We start from the raw sequence: 20,493 nt of genomic DNA, 5'->3' as shown, positions 1-20,493 counted from the left end.
AGAGTATGTTCTTGATGAAATCTCAGCAACTGGAAAGAACCCAAAACGGCATCTAGTTCAGGAATTCCGGCTGCAAGCCAGAAAAACCTATAAAGCCCATCAGAAATACCAATTTCCCCCACCCAACGTCAGAACTATTGTATCAGATTCTTCCAGGAGGGGCCACAGAAATGGTAATTGCTTTTTAGTGCCACAGGTGACTGTGATGCAACCTGATGCTTCCCTTTCCTAAATCGCAGCCCAACAGTTGTCCAGCAGGATATGTGTCCCAAGCCCTCAGGGACAGGGGAGCATTTCACATTCCCACTGCTATGTCAGGCTTCATGGTATTCTTCTCTTGCTGAGGAAACAAAAAGTGGAATGGCTAACTCAGTGCACACAACTTGCAAGGCCTCCATTCTCACCAGGTGCATTCAGTCATTGTATCAAGGCCAACCTCAGTGAGGGAGCCACCGCCAAGTAAAATTCCCTGGGAAAAGAACAAGTTTACCTGCAGAGCCAAAGGGGCTTTCACTGGGCAGAGTATCAGAGGAAATGCCTTCCTTTTACTCAGCTAGCCACAGTGGAAAAACCCCAAGTGACTGGGCCAGGGTTGGCAGGGTGGAAGGATCTGGAGGGTACCTGGAGGTCTATGCCATCCAGAGCAGCCACCAGTTGGCCCCAAGGTAACCCAAGAAAAGAGGGGAAAGAGGAAAATCTCAACGCCCTTTGCCTTTGTTCCCACGGCATCATAAATACTGGGAACAAACTCTCAACCACAAAACAGACTGGCATTCAATCAGAAACGTGTCAGTACAAGTTAGGCTGGCTGGGGAGCCAGAATTCAACACTGCATAAAACTAACAACTTCAAATCCTGAAAAACCATTCCCTTTCAATAGGTGATATCTGTGTTTATCCAGACTGACAACTTTCACCCCTGGAAAACATGACTCCCAGAAGCCATCGGTAGGCGGCTCCTAGAGGGTAGTACAGTTTCTCTAGTGGGCCTTGCACACAGCACCCAATACCCACCTGTCAGCCCCTCCCACAGATGACTAGTGAATAATCCTCCCAGGTCTTGCTGAATCCTTTGGAATTTGTCTTGTAAAGTATTTCACAATGTACATTTGCTAAATTACTTTTATATGCACTAGCATTACGTCAAACACAGAGACTCAGGCACTCAGCAACTTGCAGACTCCATTCACACCAAACTAGAGCTTCAATATCACAGAACTTCCTCTAATTAAAAGCGGCACACTTCGATTGTTACAGCTATAAAAAAAGTAAGGACTTGGGGAAGGAGAGGCCCAGAAACTTATGAATATTCACGTTTGCACACTTGATCCAGGCATCATCTGCCCCAGTGATCAAAGTAAAGCTCCTCAGGGCCCACATCTTTCCTTTTCCCAGGCAACACGGCTCCCCAAACCCTCCATCTCCGCCCCTTATCTTGCACATAAATTCTGGGTGAACCAGCATTTGCAGATAAACATGTCTAGGGTGAGCAAGGAGAAATGTGGCCGTACCACTTCCTTATGCCTGTTCTTCTGGGCTAAAGACAAGTAGAATATTCTTAGGCTCAAGATTCAACTTGAAACAGGAACATGTTTCTGGTGAGAAAGAAATTAAAGGCTACAACCCTGCACAGCCACTGACCTCACACAATGGTGGTCCTGCGCATGAACCTGAACTTCAAAAAGAGTTTTAAAACAGAACACCAGCTGCACACAGCAGCATTATTAATACAAAAAACAAAGCTGGGAAATACAGGCACATGAAAACTTGGTGGGGGGAACCTTTCTCTGGCAATTTTAACTGCGACTGTACTACTTTTCAGAACTCAAGGTCAGATCACAATTCTGTTTTCCTCTTCTTACAGTCAACCCTGCTCTACTGCCCTGATCAGTGCCTTGAAAGAAAGGTAAAGCAATTTATTAAAACTGGGTTCTTTTAGTCAATCTTGAAGTGCAAACTAAGGCTTTCAAGTCAAAATTCAGTCTCCAATGGAAATGTTACCCTGAGCCGATTTTTTATATTTATGGAATTCCAAAGTTGTCAAACACACACACACACACACGTACACACTAGACTTCATGAACATCACCTGGGCAACTCGTGTCTATTTGGTCTTGGAGTATGTAAGTATGCTCAGGGCCTTCCCAATGGCCATGGTGTCCATTCATTCAACAACACCTCCGGAGAAGTTGCCTTTTTCCAAGTTAATAGAAAGAAATGCTATTCTCCTCTAGTCCTTGGTGGCAATTTTCCTCAAAGGCACAACACACACACACACAGATACACACCCCTCCCGGCTAATGGCTGCCCTTGGAATATGGATCTTTGTTTAGACTCTAAAGCCAAGTGGTCCACCCACATTGAGGGATGACAGATACTGAGACCCCATCAAGTCTGCAAACCACTGGTATGTGATCATGAGACTACTATCAGTGAGAAATCCTCAAAGAGTATGAACACTAAAAATAGCACAGAACAAATATGCTTAGGAAAAGCAAGTTCTTTATAATTACCTGCATAAATTAAACAAAATAAAACCCATTTACAATTGCTACTTCAGTACGGAGAACAGAAATTCATTTTTTAATGGAGAAAAATTAAAAACAAACTTGAGTTCCAGACACAGAGGCTTACCTGACTCCTCTCTTTGTCCACTTTCTTAAAACACTTATTCAATGACAAATTATGTCTCACTGAGTTTTTCCACCCAGTAGGTGCATTTGCAAAATACGGAAAATGTCCCAAGATCCAGTTGTAGATATCCTTGACTGGCAGACGCTTGCTTGGAGAATCCTCAATGGCCATAAATATGAGGCAGCTAAAGGAGTAAGGGGGTTTGCAGTTGGGGTTCTGCCTGGCATCATAGGGCATGTCAGAGTGGGCGGGGGATGGGGGGGTGTCATCGTCCAGGTCCTGGACAGGGCTGACACTCCTGAGGACAGACTCCCCAAAGCTCTTCAGCAAGTTCTTGCTCTCGTGCAGCCAGTTCAGGTTGGTCAGCTCTTCATCTTCCATGGCCCCCTCTTCTAATTTGATGTCAGGCAAAGAAAAGTCGAGGTCATCGTCTTCCTGAAGGGCCTTGGAGAAACTGCTGCCCCGGTAACACTGACTCAGTCCACTGGAGACACTGATTCCTGAGCTTTCTGGCTTCTTACTGGGAGGCATGACTGGACCCATTTACGTGAAGGCTCCTAGTGAAGATACCACAAAAAAAGGATGAGCTGGTGAACCCCAAAGCAGAAAGGCAGCTTGTGCCCCCTTAATTCTCTTGCCTCCCCCTGCCACCTCTATAGACCCCCTGCTATGTAGGACGACCACCAGGTGATTCCCACACTAAGCAACACAAACCCATAATTCCAACACATACAGATACACTAAGAAGAAAAATGAGCCCACTATTCATATAGCAAGGTGACCTAATGCCCCTTAAATATAGAACGAGACTGAAAATATTTACAGCACCTTTAGTGCACAAATACATCATTAAAAGAATGGGAAATTTCACAATGCCTCCTTCCTATATCTATGAAGACTCTCACTGTGACCCTGGGAAAATCAACTGTTTCAGGGGGGGGCCTCAGTTTCTCTATAATACATGAATACACATATAAAATTCTTTCAAGCTACATGATTAACACTACGAAATAAGCACAAAACAGAACTCGTGTCCCACCATGTTATCAGTCTCACTGTTTATCCTTCTAAGAAAAAATACCTGTAAGTTTACGGCCAGTTGTTTCAGATTATATTTAGCTGTTTCCATATGAAGTGCATTATGATGATGGCCTCAGTGTGATATGGCCACAGTGAGCACCATCAATTTGGTTATTTTCGTTGCTTTTCTTTCCCCACAAAAATCATGACCCAAAACTGTGTAACTTTAATTACATTTGGCAATTCTAAAGAACAGTGACAAGGAATCCTATGGCTTCCAACTGGACAAAGAAGTACATTAAATTTGATTGCGACACTACCACATGCAGAGAGAAAAAGCAAGTAACTTCAAACACCACACGAATAAATGGGAATGTAAGATAAACCATTAACTGGAATCAGAACTGGTGAAAAGTCAAGCCAACTTCAAGACAGATGGACAACTTCAACAAAAATTGCCACAAAATGTTATCCTTCCCCTCACTACAATCTCCATTTTTATCCATGACCTAGAACAGAGAGTAAAATAAATTCTGATAGGAGGAGCTGTCAAGTCCACAAACAGAATGACCCCTACAGATACAAAACACGTTTAACTCCCTAGCAGGCAACAGAAAGAACAGGACAGATCACGAAAAAGGTCTCCCTTTGCAGAGCTCTCCATTTGCAGAGTTAAAACAATGTGCTGGGATTAACAGTGTCTGGTTTTAATCCCCATCCCACCCCCAGTAAAAAGACCAAGGAGAAAAATAAACACACACATCAAAAGTAAAAAACGTGATCTAAGTCTCTTTATATCCATTAACACTACATCTGAAACAACCGCCACTGTACTGCAGCTGGGGAAGGTCTAGAATGGGGTTCTAGAAAGCATAGCACAGGGCGCCAAATGGCCAGCCAAGGATGTCAGTAGACTGCAACACTTTCCCTCTTCCAAAAGGTAACAAACAGAACCTCCGGACACAGGGTTGAGACACCCAGCCCTAAAGAGAGAAAATCTGCATGGGGCATCACAGTCCAACCCAAGCAGGGCAGTTTTGATGCCTCAAGTTCACCCACAGGGAATATTTCTTTCTGTCCAACAAGGAAACGATCCTGAGTAGTACATGACACATTTTCAAGAAAAATATAAGCTAATGTCTTAAAAGTTTCATACCAATGGGAGGGTAAGGGACAGTTTGTTTGGGACAGTTTGTTTTTGCAAGTCCCTGACCACCCCCCATTGGTGTGCAACTGTTAAGTGTGAGGATATGACCGAGTACAGACTGACACTGCTTTTAACTTCTTTATGAACACATCAAAGCTAGGCTTGTCTCTAAAAGTTTCCTCGGATCCCATCAGAACATTTTGACTCACTAGTAAAATACAAAAGAGAACTATGCAGCCACTGAAGTCAACTTTAGTTCCAAATGAAAGTTTTATGTCTCCTGAGCTTCCAAACAGGAAAATTATATCATGGCTGACAGTAAAGTAATTTAATTGCACTGTTGCTATGACAACATGCTGCTCTCTTTCTTTTTAATTTGCTTATTTGTCAGTAGCTTCCCAAAGGAGCTAACACGCTATTCTCCATGTTTTCTTTTGTTTTAAACAAACACTGCCAGCAATATGGTTTTATCAGACAAACAGTATTGTCAAGAAAAGAGGGTCACGGGGGTTCAGTACCCTCGGCTCAGGCGTCTGCGTTGCCTGGTCCCTGCTCTCCAGCTACCTGTACCATCGCTACAAATCCCGCATTTTATGGCAACGTAGGAAGAGCCACTGATCGCTGCCATTCCATTAAAAAAAAAACCAGTTCCCAGAAACCACAGCTGAGGAGTTACCCATTATTATACCCTAACTACAGAACTCGCCAAATCTTTATTTTTCCTCCTGTTTTGGGGGATGGGGGTTAGAATCTGGATCATGTGAGTCTGCAGTTAAGCAAACACTTTTAATCTGCTGCCAACAAGGTTGCTCCACCACACACACAAATAGTTATTCACTGGTGACCTCCTTACAACTTTTCGGTTTGTTATTGGTTACGTTCACTACACGCACGCACACACCCTTTCTTTTTTTATGACTTGCTGTGTTTTGTTAGTATTATTATTATTTTTTTTTTTTACGGAGAAAATGCAGCAGGAAATCTTGGTTTCTTGCCTAGTGTCAGAAAGCCTCCAAATAACTGACAAAGACTTTACTGGCCCAGCTCTAAACAGATGTTCCATGTGAACTTCCAAAAGTTGAGAAATCCTCCCCAAGCCGGGCAAGGCGGTCGCGATTCTGGGGGACCCGGCAACCCCCCTTCGCGCGCGCGCGCGCGCGCACGCGATCCACTCCAGGCTACTGTACTTGTCAAAAACATTTCAAGGGGACCTGCGGGAGCGCCGATTGGCTACACCCCACGTCAATCAGCGGTGTTGCCAGGCAACGGAGAAACTGCTCTTCTCCGCGCAGACAGGGCAATTGGGAGTTCGCATACCTTCACTGCCGGTCAGATGTCATAAACCTTTTATTGGCCGCACCGCGGCGAACCTTAAAAACAAATCAATAAAAGCCCGCCGTCCCCCAACTTGTCCAGGGCCCAAGGAGGGTTTCAAAGAGGGCCGGGCCTCGGGGGTCTCCGGAGACGTTCACTGCCGGTGCCAAGTCTGCACAGTTTGGGGGTGGAGGGAGATCTTTGTTAGGAGCCTGTTTCTCATCTTGGGGTCTCACGATGTCCGCACCCCTCCCTCGTCCCGAAACGGCCGGGATCCCGTCCTCCGCAGACAATACCAACTCTGTTCCTCCCGGGCGGCGTTTCGGAAATCCAGGCACGGGGGACAGCCCGCACGTCGGGGCAGGAAACTCTGGGACCGGGCAGCTTCCCCACTCCGGGACTTGGGCTCCCTCCGCTCCGGACCCTCCCCCAGGAGCTGCGGCGCCCCTCGTCTGGGGAGAGCTGCGAGGTCGCCTGCGGTTGCGCCTTGGAGCAGCCCCCCGCCCTGAGTCGCCCTGGCGCACTCGGGAGCCGGCGGGCGCGGGAAGCGAACTCACCTGGCCGGAGCTGGGCGCGGGGACGCGGGGGCGCCGCTGCCCTTCAGCGGGAGCCGACAAACTTTCGCGGGCGCCCAGCGGGCATCGCCTGGTGGCCCGGCGAGGGGCGCGCGGGCGCGGCGCGGCGAGCCCGGGGCGGCGGGGGGCGGCCGCGGGCGCGGGCGGCAGGGGCGCGGGGGTCGCGGCGCGGCATGGGACCTGCGGCGTCCGCCGGGCGCGCCGCGCGTCCTCCGGCCGGCCCCGCCGCTCTCCCCGCCCCGTCCCGCCTCCCGCTCGCCTCCGCCGCGGCGCGTCGGGCCAGGGCGCGCCGAGCGGCGAGAAATTGTTTCCACTGCAAACAAAAAAAGGCGACACATGACCAGGCAGGAGGAGGGGAAGCGCGGGGAGGGAGGAGATCGGAGGGGAGGGACGGAGCGGAGGAGGCGGAGGGAGTTGGAGAGAGAGAAAACGTGGGCCTGGCCGCCGGCGGCCTGCGGCGCTGGGCGCGAACCCGCCGGGGCGGCGCCTGCCCGCGCCACACGGCCCTGGCCTGCCTCGCGCCCCGAGCCCGGACACTCCGGATGAGCAACTGGGGCCGAGGCCGGAATGGGCCGCGCGGAATCACCTCCTGCTCCACCGCAGGGCAAGGGTGGCCGGCGCGGGCCCGGCGACCCGGGGGTGGCGGGGCAGGTGGGACGGGTGGCGCGTGGCCTGTCCCCTCCCGGACTCTGGCCACTCGGGCGGGTCGGCGCTGAGCCGCTGGCAACGTGTCGTGGGAACGCTCCTACCCCAACTGCATGCCTTACATGGCTCGAAAGTAAAAATAAAAAGAATTACGATGCGGTTAAGGCTCGTGAGAGTGAGAAGAGGCGATTCCACTTCTCCCCAACTACTGCGTCTGGGCGGGACTTCCAAGGCCATCCACGCCTTCCCCCAGCGCCCACCTCATGCCGAGCAGAGGGAAGAAAGGCGCAGCAGGCTTCCGCCCAGGTGGCCGCGCGACTACCAAGAGGGAGGGTGGCCATTACAGAGCCAGAGGAACGTCCTAGAGCCCGCGCCGCCGGGGCCTCTCCAGCGTCAGTGTACGGTGCTGACCGCGCGGCCGGCCTGGAGGGAAAGCAAGTCTCACCATCCCCTTGACACTTAGACCTCTCAAGAACTGGACGTGGCAATTACCAAGCCACCCAGCTAATGCTGCAGCCACCACTCCTAGTCCCGGGGTGCTTCCAAAGAATGGGCCCCACTACTCCAAGCAGCTGTCTTTGGAGAGGAAAGGAGTCCGACAGGACACGCTGGTGGTGACATATCAGAGCCACCAAGTCGGTTGGCTCCTCTACAGAGGAGAAGCCAGGGGCACTCTTCCTGCCACCCCAACCTGAGCCAGTGGACAGGCCATTGTGAGCTGTCTGAACACAGCAGGTAAACCAGCAAGAAGGCCGGGAGGGAACTCCCTCCACCGTGCAGTGCCTTTTAACTTAGCTGAGGACAGGAGTGAAGGGAAAACACCACACCCAGCTTCTAAAAATTTTTTCTGTGTCAAAAAATAAGTAATCTCTCCTGAACAAACCTTTATGATAGTGGGTGGCCAGTCTTCAGCAAGATGGGCCTTTCTGAATCACATGGAGACCTTACTACTCCCAGGAGACAATTCAGAAGTGGGAGCCCTGGGGTAGCCCGAGGTCATTCAGCCCCACACCTCTAATTACTGAGCACTTGATGGGACCCAAAGTCACTAAGCAAAAGGTACAAGGGCAGAGACAAATTAGATCATCTCTGAAGTCTCATGACACAGATGCTCAGGGTCAGAACTGGTAGGAAAGCTGGGTGGGATAAGACAAGCTCAGACTCCTGTGGCTCAGGCAGGTTCAGTTGGCCATCAGCCCATCAGTTGAGGGTGCTTAATCTTCACCAGAAGAACGAAGGCCTAGACCTTTGTCCAAGCCCCTTGCTGGCCTGGAGAGGAAGAAATTGTCCCCTTCCACCACCACCACCACCACCCCCACTTTCCATCACCAGCTCTCAGCCCTCCCAGTTCTCCAACCACAGTCAGAATAGCGAGAAATCTCCTAACAGTAAGTAGAGGTGGCACCTTATTTTCACCCCAGTCCTTTTTGTCCTCCTGGGAGTTCAAAAAGAGGGACTGTAAACCAAAGGTCATTGCATAGGAAATATATCATTCTTAAAACTGGGCAAGCTGTGAGCCTTGTGTCTGAACCACTCATCCCAGGTGAACAAAATGTAAAGATGTAGCAAGCCCTGGGCCAGAAGAAGCCTGACGTGGAGGCTGGAGTGTTAACCAGCTTGCTTTGTGTTTTGGTTTGCTGAGTTCTCAGATACATGTCTTAATTTCCCTCTCCCATTACAGATGAGGCAAGAGGTGTAAGTAAGAAGGTGTCAGCCTGAAGAGGAAGCAGTGGATCAGCCCTGTTCAATATGGAGAGAGTGTACATCTGTCTGTTCATCCATTGAAATGGGGGGATCCAGACCTTTGCCAGAAGCCAAAGGATGGCTTCATGTGGCCTTTTCCACCTTGTTGTGCTATTAAACCTCAGCTCCGAGACATGCTCTCCAACATAAATGCTTATGGGCAAATTTATTTGGGAACAACCCCATACTCCGTTCTCCTCATGAACTTTCCAAAAGAACCATTGTGTCTTAGACCCTGAGAAGTCTTAAAGAAACACGTCGAACTCTTTAAAGCACTATCTTGTTCACGTTGCTTTACAAACTTATCTGACAGCAGAATTCTATGTGTGCCCTGAAACTCACTTTGGGAAACACTTACTTCCTGACTGGGGACTTGACCTGTTCATTCTGCAGCCCCATCTGGGCCTGGGCAGAAGAGCACATGAGTCTCTAGGAGACAGAAGACCTGGTTTCTAGGCCCATCAACCCTCAGTTCTTCCTCCAGGGAAAGGAAAGGAATTCCTGTTCCTTGATGTTTTGTGCATTCTTCTGCTAAATGGTTCTCTGGTCAGGAATATTATTGGTTATTACAGCAACGTCACTATGGAACGGTGACGTAAAAGTCAAATATACTTCCCCTCAAGGCAGTAACAACTGAGTAGGTTGGCAGGTATGGGGGGAAGACTGGAGAGACTTTCAAAAGCAAGGAAAAGTCAGAACCAGGCTTGGAAAGATGGTCTCCTGCTCAGGGCTCCTTCAAACAGATGCCAGTAAAAAAGGAAACTGGTGGGGCGGCACCTGTGGCTCAGTGAGTAAGGTGCCGGCCCCATATATCGAGGGTGGTGGGTTCGAACCTGGCCCCAGCCAAAAATGCAACAAAAAAATAGCTGGGCATTGTGGCAGGCGCCTGCAGTCCCAGCTACTTGGGAGGCCGAAGCATGAGAATCGCCTAAACCCAAGAGCTGGAGGTTGCTGTGAGCTGTGACATCACAGCACTCTACCAAGGGCGATAAAATGAGACTCTATTCTAAAAAAATAAAAAGGAAACTGGTATACGCCTGGGCTGGCAATGCAGCTAGGATGCACAGAACTGGGGAGCTATCAGGCAGTTTTCCCTTCCTTCTGAGACCACACATTCATCCTGCTTTCCTCCGTATGTCTGCTCCACTCTCCTCCCCGCAGCTGGCTTCCTCAGCTTGCTGATGGCCACACGTGGCTGCCAGTACCCAGTCCTCAGGCCTCTGACTCTTAGCACCTACTACCTTTAGACTGCCTCGAGTCTGCCACTACACAGTTCAGATTCTCAGTGAAATAATCTAACTGGGCTGGCCTGAGTCAGATGACTTGTCACCTGTCATTACCTACTGCTAACAGCTGAGACAAGGTGAAACATCTGGTACAAGAGGCCTGGGGACAGGAGAGGAGCTGACTTTGGAAAGAGGATATCTAGTAAAGATGGGTCAGTGCTTAATCTGAAAATGAAGAAGGGGTGTTCTAGACTGAGTTTCTCAAGTGGGGATGCCCATCAGAACCACCCAGGAAGCCACACCTAATGAATCAGGCTCTCCTAAGCTGGTGCCCAGGCAGGTGCATTTTGAGAAAGCACCATAGAACCATTCTGCTCATGACTGCTGTTCTAGGTAGGATAAATGAATGGCACAAACAGATTTATCAAATATGACTTGACTGCATTTGTTCATTGGACGAGTATTTACTGAGTGCCTACCAAGTACACGACACTGTGTTACAGGCCAGAGATACCAGGCCTTTGTCCCAATGGGGCATATACATTAAGAGAGTGTAAGTATCAGATCACATAACTCCTTGAATACCAGGATAAGCAGTTTCTATGCACTAAGTTCAGGGGGCAAAGTTGGTTCACTAGATTATTTTTGAGCCCAAAAGATACACTATCAGAGATAGGATTTAAAAGATGAAAGGGATGGTAGAGCCAAGATGAATTGTGAGAGAGGAAGGTAGAAAGTAAAAGACCAAAAGCCAGCCAACAACTCAGAATCATTGCAATAATCCATACAAAAGGGAATAAAGACTGTTTTCTTTTTTAAATGTGATTTTGAAAATTGGGGGAAATGTTAATATAGTAGTTCCCTCTGAGTGTTAGGGTTACAGGATACCTTTCTTTCATACTTGTTGCATTTTGCAAATGTTCTGCAGTAACTACCCATTACATTTTGCAATGTCCTAATGATAAGGGGGCAAGGGTTCCATTGGAACAGTGGTTTGCAAACTTGAGTAGGCATTAGAATTACTTGAGAGGGGCAGCGCCTGTGGCTCAGTGAGCAGGGCGCCGGCCCCATATGCTGAGGGTGGCGGGTTCAAACCCAGCCCTGGCCAAACTGCAACAAAAAAATAGCTGGGCATTGTGGCGGGCGCCTGTAGTCCCAGCTGCTCAGGAGGCTGAGGCAGGAGAATCGCCTAAGCCCCAGGAGTTGGAGGTTGCTGTGAGCTGTGTGATGCCATGGCACTCTACCGAGGGCAATAAAGTGAAACTCTGTCTCTACAAAAAACAAAACAAAAAAGAATTACTTGAGAGCTTATTGAAACACAGCTTGCTGGCCCGCACCCACTAAGCTCCTGGTTCAGGAAGTATGGGTTGGGCCTGAGAATCTGCATCTCTTAACAAGCTCCCAGGTAGTAATGCTGCTTCTGGTCTGGGGACCACAATTCGAGACCCACTGAATTAAAGAATAGTCAGTGAGGCCAGAAAAAATATATGAGAGTCTTCAAAGGAAGAGCCAAGAGTATTTGTCAAATGATTGAATATGAGAAGAGGGAGTGAGATTATGGTCAAAGATAACTCCTCAATTGTGGGTTAAGTAAGAATCTCTTTGAGGTAACATATAAGAATGCCCTTTGTAGTAGCAAAAAGCTCCTCACTTCCCTTCTGTAGAGAAGATAAAGAGCCCCTCAGCCAGAAGACCCTTCACCTCTCAGCGAGTTTAAAGGCTTGATCGAGTATCACTGAGCTTTCTGGCCATCCTCTCTTGGAGCTTTCCTTTTGTGCACTCTTGGTGTTTACGTGACAGATTCTGAAGGGTGGAGCCTGGGAAAAGGTTTATTAAAATTTCTCCAGCAGGGAACAGAGCCAGGAGGCTTACATGACAAGGAAAGGAGGTGGGGTGTGGTAAGGAAAAGTACAGCAGAACCAGTGGAGTGAAGTTCATTAGCTCAGGTGCCCTAGCTGAACCTGAGCTTGTCAAGTCACCTACTAGAGGCAAAATGAAAACATAGAATGTGTCAACTCCTCTTGGAACATAAACACAAGTGTGAGCTGATGATCCTGAATCCAGATGTTAGTTCCTTCAGTCAATGGTATTAATTAAGCATCTAGCTACTCTATGCCTTTTCCTGAGTGGAGGGGACTAGGAAGGAACCAGGGGAAATAAAAAATGAGGCACCTGCCCTCAAGGATGGGAGGAGGTCTGCAAACAACATATGAAACAACCAGAAATAAACACACCCAGAGCCTCATACCAAGATGTGAGGCGGCAATGCACAGTGATATAGGTTAAGGTGGTACTCTGATTTTACTACTTACTAGGGGGATAACTGCAGTCAAGGTACTTAACTTCTTTCTACCTAATTTCTTCATTTTTTAAAATTAATTAAACTTTTTTTGAGACAGGGTCTCACCCAGGCTAGAGTGAAGTGGTGTCATCATAGCTCACTATAGCCTCAAACTCCTGGGCTCAAGTGATCCTTCAGCCTTACCCCCCGCTCCCAAAATAGCTGGGACTACAGCTATGTACCACCATGCCGGGCTAATTTCTTCTATTTTTTTGGAGAGACGAAGTCTCTCGCTTTCTCAGGCTGGTCTGGAACTCCTGACCTCAAACAGTCCTCTTGCCTTGACTTCCCAGAGTGCTAAAATTACAGATGTGAGCCACTGTGCCCAGCCTAGTTTTCTCATCTTAAAAAAAAAAAAAAGAGGGAAAGAGAACATAATAATACCCACTTTATAGGGATGTGATAAAGATTAAATGAATTGATATTTGTAAGAAACATATAATGGTGCCCTGGCACTATTTTTGTTAAGTAAATAAATAAAAATGAAAATTTTTACATATTTGACTGCATAACAATTCAAAATGTAAGCGTAGTATCAGGAGTCATATAATTAGAAGACAAAAAAGAAAAAAAAAAAAAAAACAAGGAAATATTTGCCAGACATGTGGAAAAGGGTTTTTTTATTTATTTATTTACAGTTTTTGGCCAGGGCCAAGTTTGAATCCACCACCTACAGTATATGGGACCGGTGCCCTACTCCTTGAGCCACAGGCACCACCCAAGGGTTATTTTTAATTTATAACTCTTACAACTCAATGAAGAAAAAACTTACCACCCCTAATAAGGTGCAAATTCACAAAAAAATAGGAACAAAAATGGGACCATCCCCTGAAAAGATAGGCAACCTCAGTCAAAATCAAAGAAACACAAATTAACACAATGGTAACATCTCATTTCATCTATCAGATTGGCACAGACTTAAATAACCATGCTGATGTTAGTGCAGGTGTCAGCAGGAATGTGGCTTGGTACAACTTTTCAAAAGGGCATTCTGACAAAAGGAATTAAAATGTAAGTGAGTATAGCTAGCTATTGATCTCAAATTCCCAACTTCAAGGAGTTTATCCTAGGAAGATACCATAACAAGACAGTTAACTTCTGCACCAGGCTGCCTACCCCCATAGACAATTAGCTCCAAGAAAGCTGCACTCCTAGGTGGCACCTGTGGCTCAAGGAGCAGGGTGCCGGCCCCATATACTGGAGGTGGTAGGTTCAAGCCCAGCCCCAGCCAAAACTGCAAAAAAAAAAAAAAAGAAAGAAAGAAAGCCACCCTCCTGCTTATTTTAGTCAGCAGCCTATGCCTGGCACACACATAAGACACTCAATAAATAGGTATTGACTAGGGCAGCACCTGTGGCTCAGTGAGTAGGGTGCCAGCCCCATATACCGAGGGTGATGGGCTCGAACCTGGCCCCAGCCAAACTGCAACAAACATATAGCAGAGTGTTGTGGTAGGCACCTGTAGTCCCAGCTACTCCGGAGGCTGAGGCATGAGAATTGCCTAAGCCCAAGAGCTGGAGGTTGCTGTGAGCTGTGATATCACAGCATTCTACCGAGGGCAACAAAGTAAAACATTAGTCTCTTTAAAAAAATGTATTGAATAAATTAACTGATGGATACTACAATGTATTTAGGAGGGTTTTGCTGGGACATTGTTTAAAATCAAAAAAACCTGGAAACTGTTGAAGAGGTTAGAGGTATATTATTACAGTGTGTGGGCCACAATGGCTTCGTGTTTCTTTTGCTGGCTTCTATCTGCATTTTCCAGTAATTTTAAGTGAAGCTTTCCCTTTCTGAATCATTTTCACATTCTCATAGACTGTATGTGTGAAACAATTTGCAAACACTTCATAAAGTAAGAGTTTAGGGGAAAATAAATATGTTGGCAAAGCTTTTCACCAAATGAAAGCATTTTGTGATCTTTTCAATCAGGAAGGGTAAAATGATCCCTTCTGAAAAGGCTGGTACTCCAAGCAAACAGGAGAATTGATGAGTATAACAAACATTATACCCTGCGTTCTGAGGTCTATCATCTGGCTGTGGGAAGCCTTTTGGTTTATAGATTTTGTGTAACAAACTTTCTCTACCAACTCTTATGTAGGCTCCAAGATTCAAGAGATCTACATACTCTCGAATTAAGAATTTGTGGGGGCGGTGCCCGTAGCTCAGTGAGTAGGGCATTGGTCACATACACTGAGGCTGGTGGGTTCGAGCCCAGCCTGGGCCTGCTAAACAACAATGACAACTGCAACCAAAAATAGCCGGGCGTTGTGGCGGGCACCTGTAGTCCCAGCTACTCAGGAGGCTGAGGCAAGAGAATCCCTTAAGCCCAGGAGTTGGAGGTTGTTGTGAGCTGTGATGCCACAGCACTCTACCAAGGGTGACATAGTGAGACTCTGTTTCAAAAAAAAAAAAAGAATTTGTGGGGAAGTGGGAACATTTGCTCTCTATTTCTAGACAGATTTTTCTATAACAATTTATGCTAATAAGAAACCAAATATGGTTACAACTTTTTCTTTTTGCCAGATCTGGTAGAAAATCTGTGACCAGCTGAAGCTTTTCCTCCCTCTCCCCCACCCCCCAGGGATACTCCATAGCCTTTCAAAAGGGGGACTGCCTCTCTGAGTCCTCAGACTCCATTTATCTACAGTTGATTCTTGTTATTCAGAATACTTCTGTAATGTATGGCAAACGCTCAATTAGCAAATCCTGAAACATTGCTCCTAGGAAAAATATAGGGTTAGGTTCCTGCCAGCCTCCAGTCACAACATGTTCATTAACCAATCAATACATAATTTTATCAACACATTATTGTGTGTGTTTCCATTTAAAGAAAACTTACTGAATATATATTGTTGATTCATTAACAAGGAACTCACAGCCAGTAGCACTATGACTCATGCCTGAATGAAGCTTATCTAACACACGTGTTTTCTCCATAAGACCCATCACAGATCTCTTGCACATAGGGCTACTAAATAGTGCTTATGCATTATGCTTGAGTGCCGTTTTAAACAGATAGCAACAAAAAGCACAAAAATGCAAAAGCACAAAAATGTGGCACGAACAGATCACACAAAGGACACTTGTTTATTGATGAGAGCTGAAATAAGAAGGCAGAACGTTGCTTTGTTCAGTCTCAGCTGGGAAAATGCACATTGGGTGACTCATCGGCACACATGTCCACGAATGACCACAGAAGCACCAGGAGTATTGATTTGGGGATGACAGATAAATCTGAGCAAGTGGGTGAATTTGCAAATACAAACATCCACCAATAACGAGGATTGACTATATCAAACAAGCACTTACACGGCATATAACTCAGTGCAGGTATTCTAAAACCCTAAAAATACTCATCTCAGCATAACATCAATCATAAGAGGTAGGTGCTATTATTCCCGTTTTATAAAAATGAGGAACCTGCAGGTTTGGGTACCTGCCTAAGGTCACCTAGCTGGTAAAGGATGGGGCTGGGATGTGAAGCCATAGTCCACAGAGTTTGGAGTCATGTTCCAAGGAGGAACCAAGGAAATCAATCCAGAACATTTGGCTTCTTCTTAAAGAATCGTTTGGGGGTCAAGGGCTATGAAGGATAAGAGCAGGAGGGCTCAAGAGAGAAAAAACTGTGACCAGGAAATAAAGGAGGAGGACGAAAAGGGGGAGTTATAAACTCAATGAAAAGGCACTCCTTGCAAAAAGCCAAAGTTCAGCTTCTATGTCATAATCAATACAGTATCGTGTATCTTTGTAACAAAAAATAAATCAACTAGATACCAAACAGTAAGGACCTTGAGAGGCAAGGACCTTGGCAGACACTTCTCTTCTGCTGATAGCATGTGGCGGCACAGTGGTAATCAAAAATATTGATCACTTAATGGGAAAAAATGGTCCTTTTTATCCCTCTCTCAAGCTGGTTTCTCCTAACTCTACAGATTAGTCAAAGAAAAGTAGCATCATCAACATTTTCCTCCTCCAAAGTTTTTAAGAGATTTTATCATCTTCCTCTCTCCAGTGAGTACACCAAGTACCACAGTCTCATGGGTTTCAGTGGCTAAGTCTGCCAAAGTCCTCCCCATGCCAAGAAATAGCTTTCCTCATTTTACTGTTCCACAGAGGTGTGAAAGAAAACAATCAATTCTTCTCCCTACAATGATCTTTTAAAAACAAATAAAAGCTCGGGCAGCGCCTGTGGCTCAAAAGAGAAGGGCGCCAGCCCCAGATGCCAGAAGTGGCGGGTTCAAACCCAGCCCTGGTCCAAAACTGCAAAAAAATAAAGAAAGAAAGAAAAGCTCCAAACTTGATGAACTCTGTGGGAAAGAGTACATAGATTAAAACATTACCAATATATTAGGGCGGCGCCTGTAGCTCAAGGAGTAGGGCGCCGGTCCCATATGCCGGAGGTGGTGGGTTCAAACCTAGCCTGGGCCAAAAGACCAAAAAAAAAAACCATGTCACACTCCAGTGTGTTCCCAGCGTTCAACATGGTCCCCTGGACCAATATATTTCCCTGCTGTACCAAGTTCTTTTTTGGAGATGAGCAATGTAGTCAACCTACTAAGCTGACAGAGCTTCTGTAATGGATAGCGAAGTTCACTAACACTTTCTGTTTTGAAACTGCAACTCCTTCCTAACATAGCCTATCTTGTGTCTTTAATATTGAAATTCAGGTGCAAGCAAAACCTTCCCATAAATTGTGAGGCATGACTGCACATGAGTGCTCAATAGCACAGGAGTGGGGTCTGGAAAGGATGGAGCTAAATGGGTTGCTGAAGCTCTGTCTGTGGGTACGTTCAACAGCACCTCATTTCTCTGTACTCAGAGACATGTGACTCTCTGACTGGTTTCAAAGACTTGGCCCCCAAACAACCAGGAGTCCTTTTTAAGTTGGCATTTCTTCCAGGGAGGAATATGGAACATCTTTCTACATGCCTCACACAGTGCTAGGCCAGCTGTCTAACAATATGGATCCCGGAAGGGGGTGCTGCCCACATTGGTGACAGCAGCCATGAGTGCCTGTTGCTCATAGCAAACGTCAGAGAGGGGCCAGGCACTTGGCTGAGACACACCGGGCAAGCATCCATGCACCATGCGTGCCCACAGAAGCTACCCAAAGACCAAGGTGGGCAAGCCACAATGTCCTGGACTTCCGGATGGAGTCCAGTCCCAAGAAGTGAATGTCAGAGCTCTCTAAAGCTGTCCCAGCCACGTTCAAAGAAAGAGATGGACTCCATGATGTCCATTCCAAAGAAATCCCACTTGCCCCTGGCATGTGCAGGCTTGTCTCCCCCACATACCAGCCTCCCAGGCTAGTCTCCAAGGGCACAGTCAGGGGGAAGGTGCAACAGTTTGCTCCCTCTTCACCATTCAGACTTGGGAGAAGTAGAAACGGGAAAGAGGTAATAGCTATGCCCATTGACCCTAGAAGACCTCCGTTTTTTGGCTGGGATCTTGAACGGTCATCTTGTCAATCCCTTTGTAGGAACAATGTGGTGTCCTTTGGCCCTGCCGACTTGCCATAGCAAGTTACATCACCCACATCATATTGATGCTCAGAATTGGAACAACACAAGCCCACTCTGAAGCATGCATCTTCCTCCAGACTCCAACAGCCCACAGTGCCCACCACCACGTGAAAGCCTGGCTCAGCTGCCCCACAACTCCCCAGCTTGCCTTTTGCTTTTAAATACCTTGACCATCAAACCAAGCACAAAGGAAGTAATAATACTCAGGAGTTGCTGGAAAACTCCCATTTCATACACTTCATTTTCTCTGGCAGACACAACTGAAAGTTGGTTTTGGGGGGGTGGGTTTAATCCCTGAAAAACTTCTCATGTAAACTTGGGGTGCAAAAGGCATCTGAAGTGTGGGAGTTCCTGGACCAATGCAGGGTTAAGCAAGGGAAGGTTTCAATGAAATACAAAAACCAACACAGACCTGAAGGGGAACAGGCGGCCGACAACAAGGCTGCCAACTGCCAAACTGTCATTTTGCTCGGCGGCTGAACAGAAGGCTCGAGTAATGACAACCACAAAACTCATTTAAAGTCTGAAAAGGTGACTAATGAGCTCATTCATGCTGGCTATAAATTATTCACTACAACACTGATCCCACTCAAGACAAACAGTAAAGAAAACTTTAAACACAGACATCGCTCAGCCTTCTGAAGTGAAGCAAGTTATGTCTGTAAAACTTTTCACAATAAGAGGGATACTTGTCTCTTTCCCTTGTCTATTGTCAAATTCATTCATCTGTTTACTTTTTACCGCCTTTAATCAAGTTTAAGCAGACACAGCTGTTACACATTTATTTCTCTTTTGAGTTTTTTCCATTAGTTATTACAAGCAAGCATGATGCTCTAAAAATAGCAGCAAATTATATTCTCTAGAAATTGAAGGCTGACCTTAAAATGAAGCCCAGGTCTCCCACAACAATATTCATATGTACATGTTGGACAAGCACAAAGGCAAAATAAAAGTGCAAAGCATTTTCCACTCTTGGAGAGCTTTTCAGTTTGCTTCCAAATTCTCCTTGGTTCTAGTGGAAATAAGTTGCTTCAAAACCTTAACAATACAGAACCTGCTTATGATGGTCATGTATTGGTTAAGATTTTCAGTAAAACTTAACAATCCTAAGCCAATAAAAGAAGGAATGTCTCCATTAGGCTTTTTCGGCGCAGATAAACGCAGCAGCAGGTCTGTCGAGAACCCACCAGGTTGCTACAGACTCCTTTCAGTTTCCTGTTTAATAATAAATAGAGAATTTTAGCTCTTCTGTTTTTATAAACTGTGCTATTGGCTACTACTGTCACTACTAAAAGCATTATGATTGGTGGCAAGTAGTCCCATATTTTTAAACCTCCCCCCACTTCTTTTTGAATCTTAGTATCTATTTCCAATACATCAGAAGAGTTAAGAGTTTCAAATCTGTTTAATGGATTTTTTAAAAAAAATAGTCCCCGAATAAATACTTACATTAAGTCTTGGTCAGATCACTGAACATTTTGTATTTTTAAACTGCTTTGAATACTTTGAAAAGGAGCCACAGAAAAGCCACAGAAAACACTCATTTTCAAATAACACCAGATGGAGGTTCTGACTAACCAAAAGTGAAAGCAGAAAAGTTTGAAACTGGGGCGGCACCTGTAGCTCAAGGAGTAGGGCGCCGGCCCCATATACCAGGGGTGGCGGGTTCAAGCCTGGCCCCAGCCAAAACTGAAAAAAAAAAAAAGAAAGAAAGAAAGAAAAGTCTGAAACTGAAATGTGGCCCGCACACACTTGGAAATTATGGGGGTGGGAAATGAATGAACTTGGGCCAGAGAACTTGCTAAAGGTCTCACAAAGGACAAGTGGAAGGCAAATTAAGGCCCAGGCTTTAACTTTATCAGTGAGACTGGGCCCAACTCCATTTAAGGAAAATCTTTCACATTGTTTTTACAGTTTCTTGCACATGAACTAAAAGCCTTGTCCAGTCATTTGTGTTGTCTGAAATGCAAAGTAATTTTTTTTTTCTTTTTAAGTAGAGAAAGAGACTGGCAATATTTATAGGAAAGTACTTTGTCACCTACCGACAGCAATCTGGTCGGTCCCCACGTGTTTAGCACGTTTTTTGTCCATGTTTCTGTATCTAGTAAGGAGCCCTTCTTTTCAATCCTCTGTGCAAGAGTTTTTGCAGTTGTTTTGTTTCGGTAGGGTTTATTTTTGAGAGCAGTTTTAGGTTCCCAGCAAAATTGAGCAGGAGGTACTTACTGAGTTTTCCTTATTCCCTCCTCCCTGTACTTCTGCATGATGGTGTGTGTGTGTGTATGTGTATGTGTGTGTGTGTTTTAATCAAATGTATGATGTAAAAA

At 46.2% G+C, this 20,493-nt stretch overlaps 2 protein-coding genes across 13 annotated transcripts in view; one reads left to right on the top strand and one right to left on the bottom strand.

The window, feature by feature from the left end:
* The window catches only part of FOXN3 (forkhead box N3), a 391,460-nt gene that overhangs the window by 220,721 nt on the left and 150,246 nt on the right, over nt 1–20,493 (bottom strand). For 10 of the 12 annotated variants that reach the window (XM_053603883.1, XM_053603879.1, XM_053603878.1 and 7 more), the window contains one exon: nt 2,634–3,190. In XM_053603883.1, coding sequence (XP_053459858.1) covers nt 2,634–3,176 — 543 coding nt within the window. In that variant the 5' untranslated portion in view covers nt 3,177–3,190. Of the gene's footprint in view, nt 1–2,633; nt 3,191–6,117; nt 6,617–6,671; nt 6,830–20,493 lie in introns of those variants that run through there. The other 2 variants (XM_053603882.1, XM_053603884.1) reach the window with 2 other exon arrangements.
* On the top strand, nt 3,977–9,410 carry LOC128594774 (uncharacterized). Its single transcript, XM_053603649.1, has 4 exons — nt 3,977–4,028; nt 6,007–6,293; nt 6,404–7,250; nt 9,016–9,410. Exons 1-4 carry the CDS (start codon nt 3,977–3,979, stop codon nt 9,051–9,053), a joined length of 1,224 nt encoding a protein of 407 aa, XP_053459624.1. The 3' UTR covers nt 9,054–9,410.

The sequence above is a fragment of the Nycticebus coucang genome, chromosome 9, assembly GCF_027406575.1.
Source record: "Nycticebus coucang isolate mNycCou1 chromosome 9, mNycCou1.pri, whole genome shotgun sequence".
Lineage (NCBI taxonomy): Eukaryota > Metazoa > Chordata > Mammalia > Primates > Lorisidae > Nycticebus > Nycticebus coucang.
The sequence above is the reverse complement of the archived record's forward strand: the minus strand, read 5'-3'. Positions and strand labels throughout refer to the sequence as shown.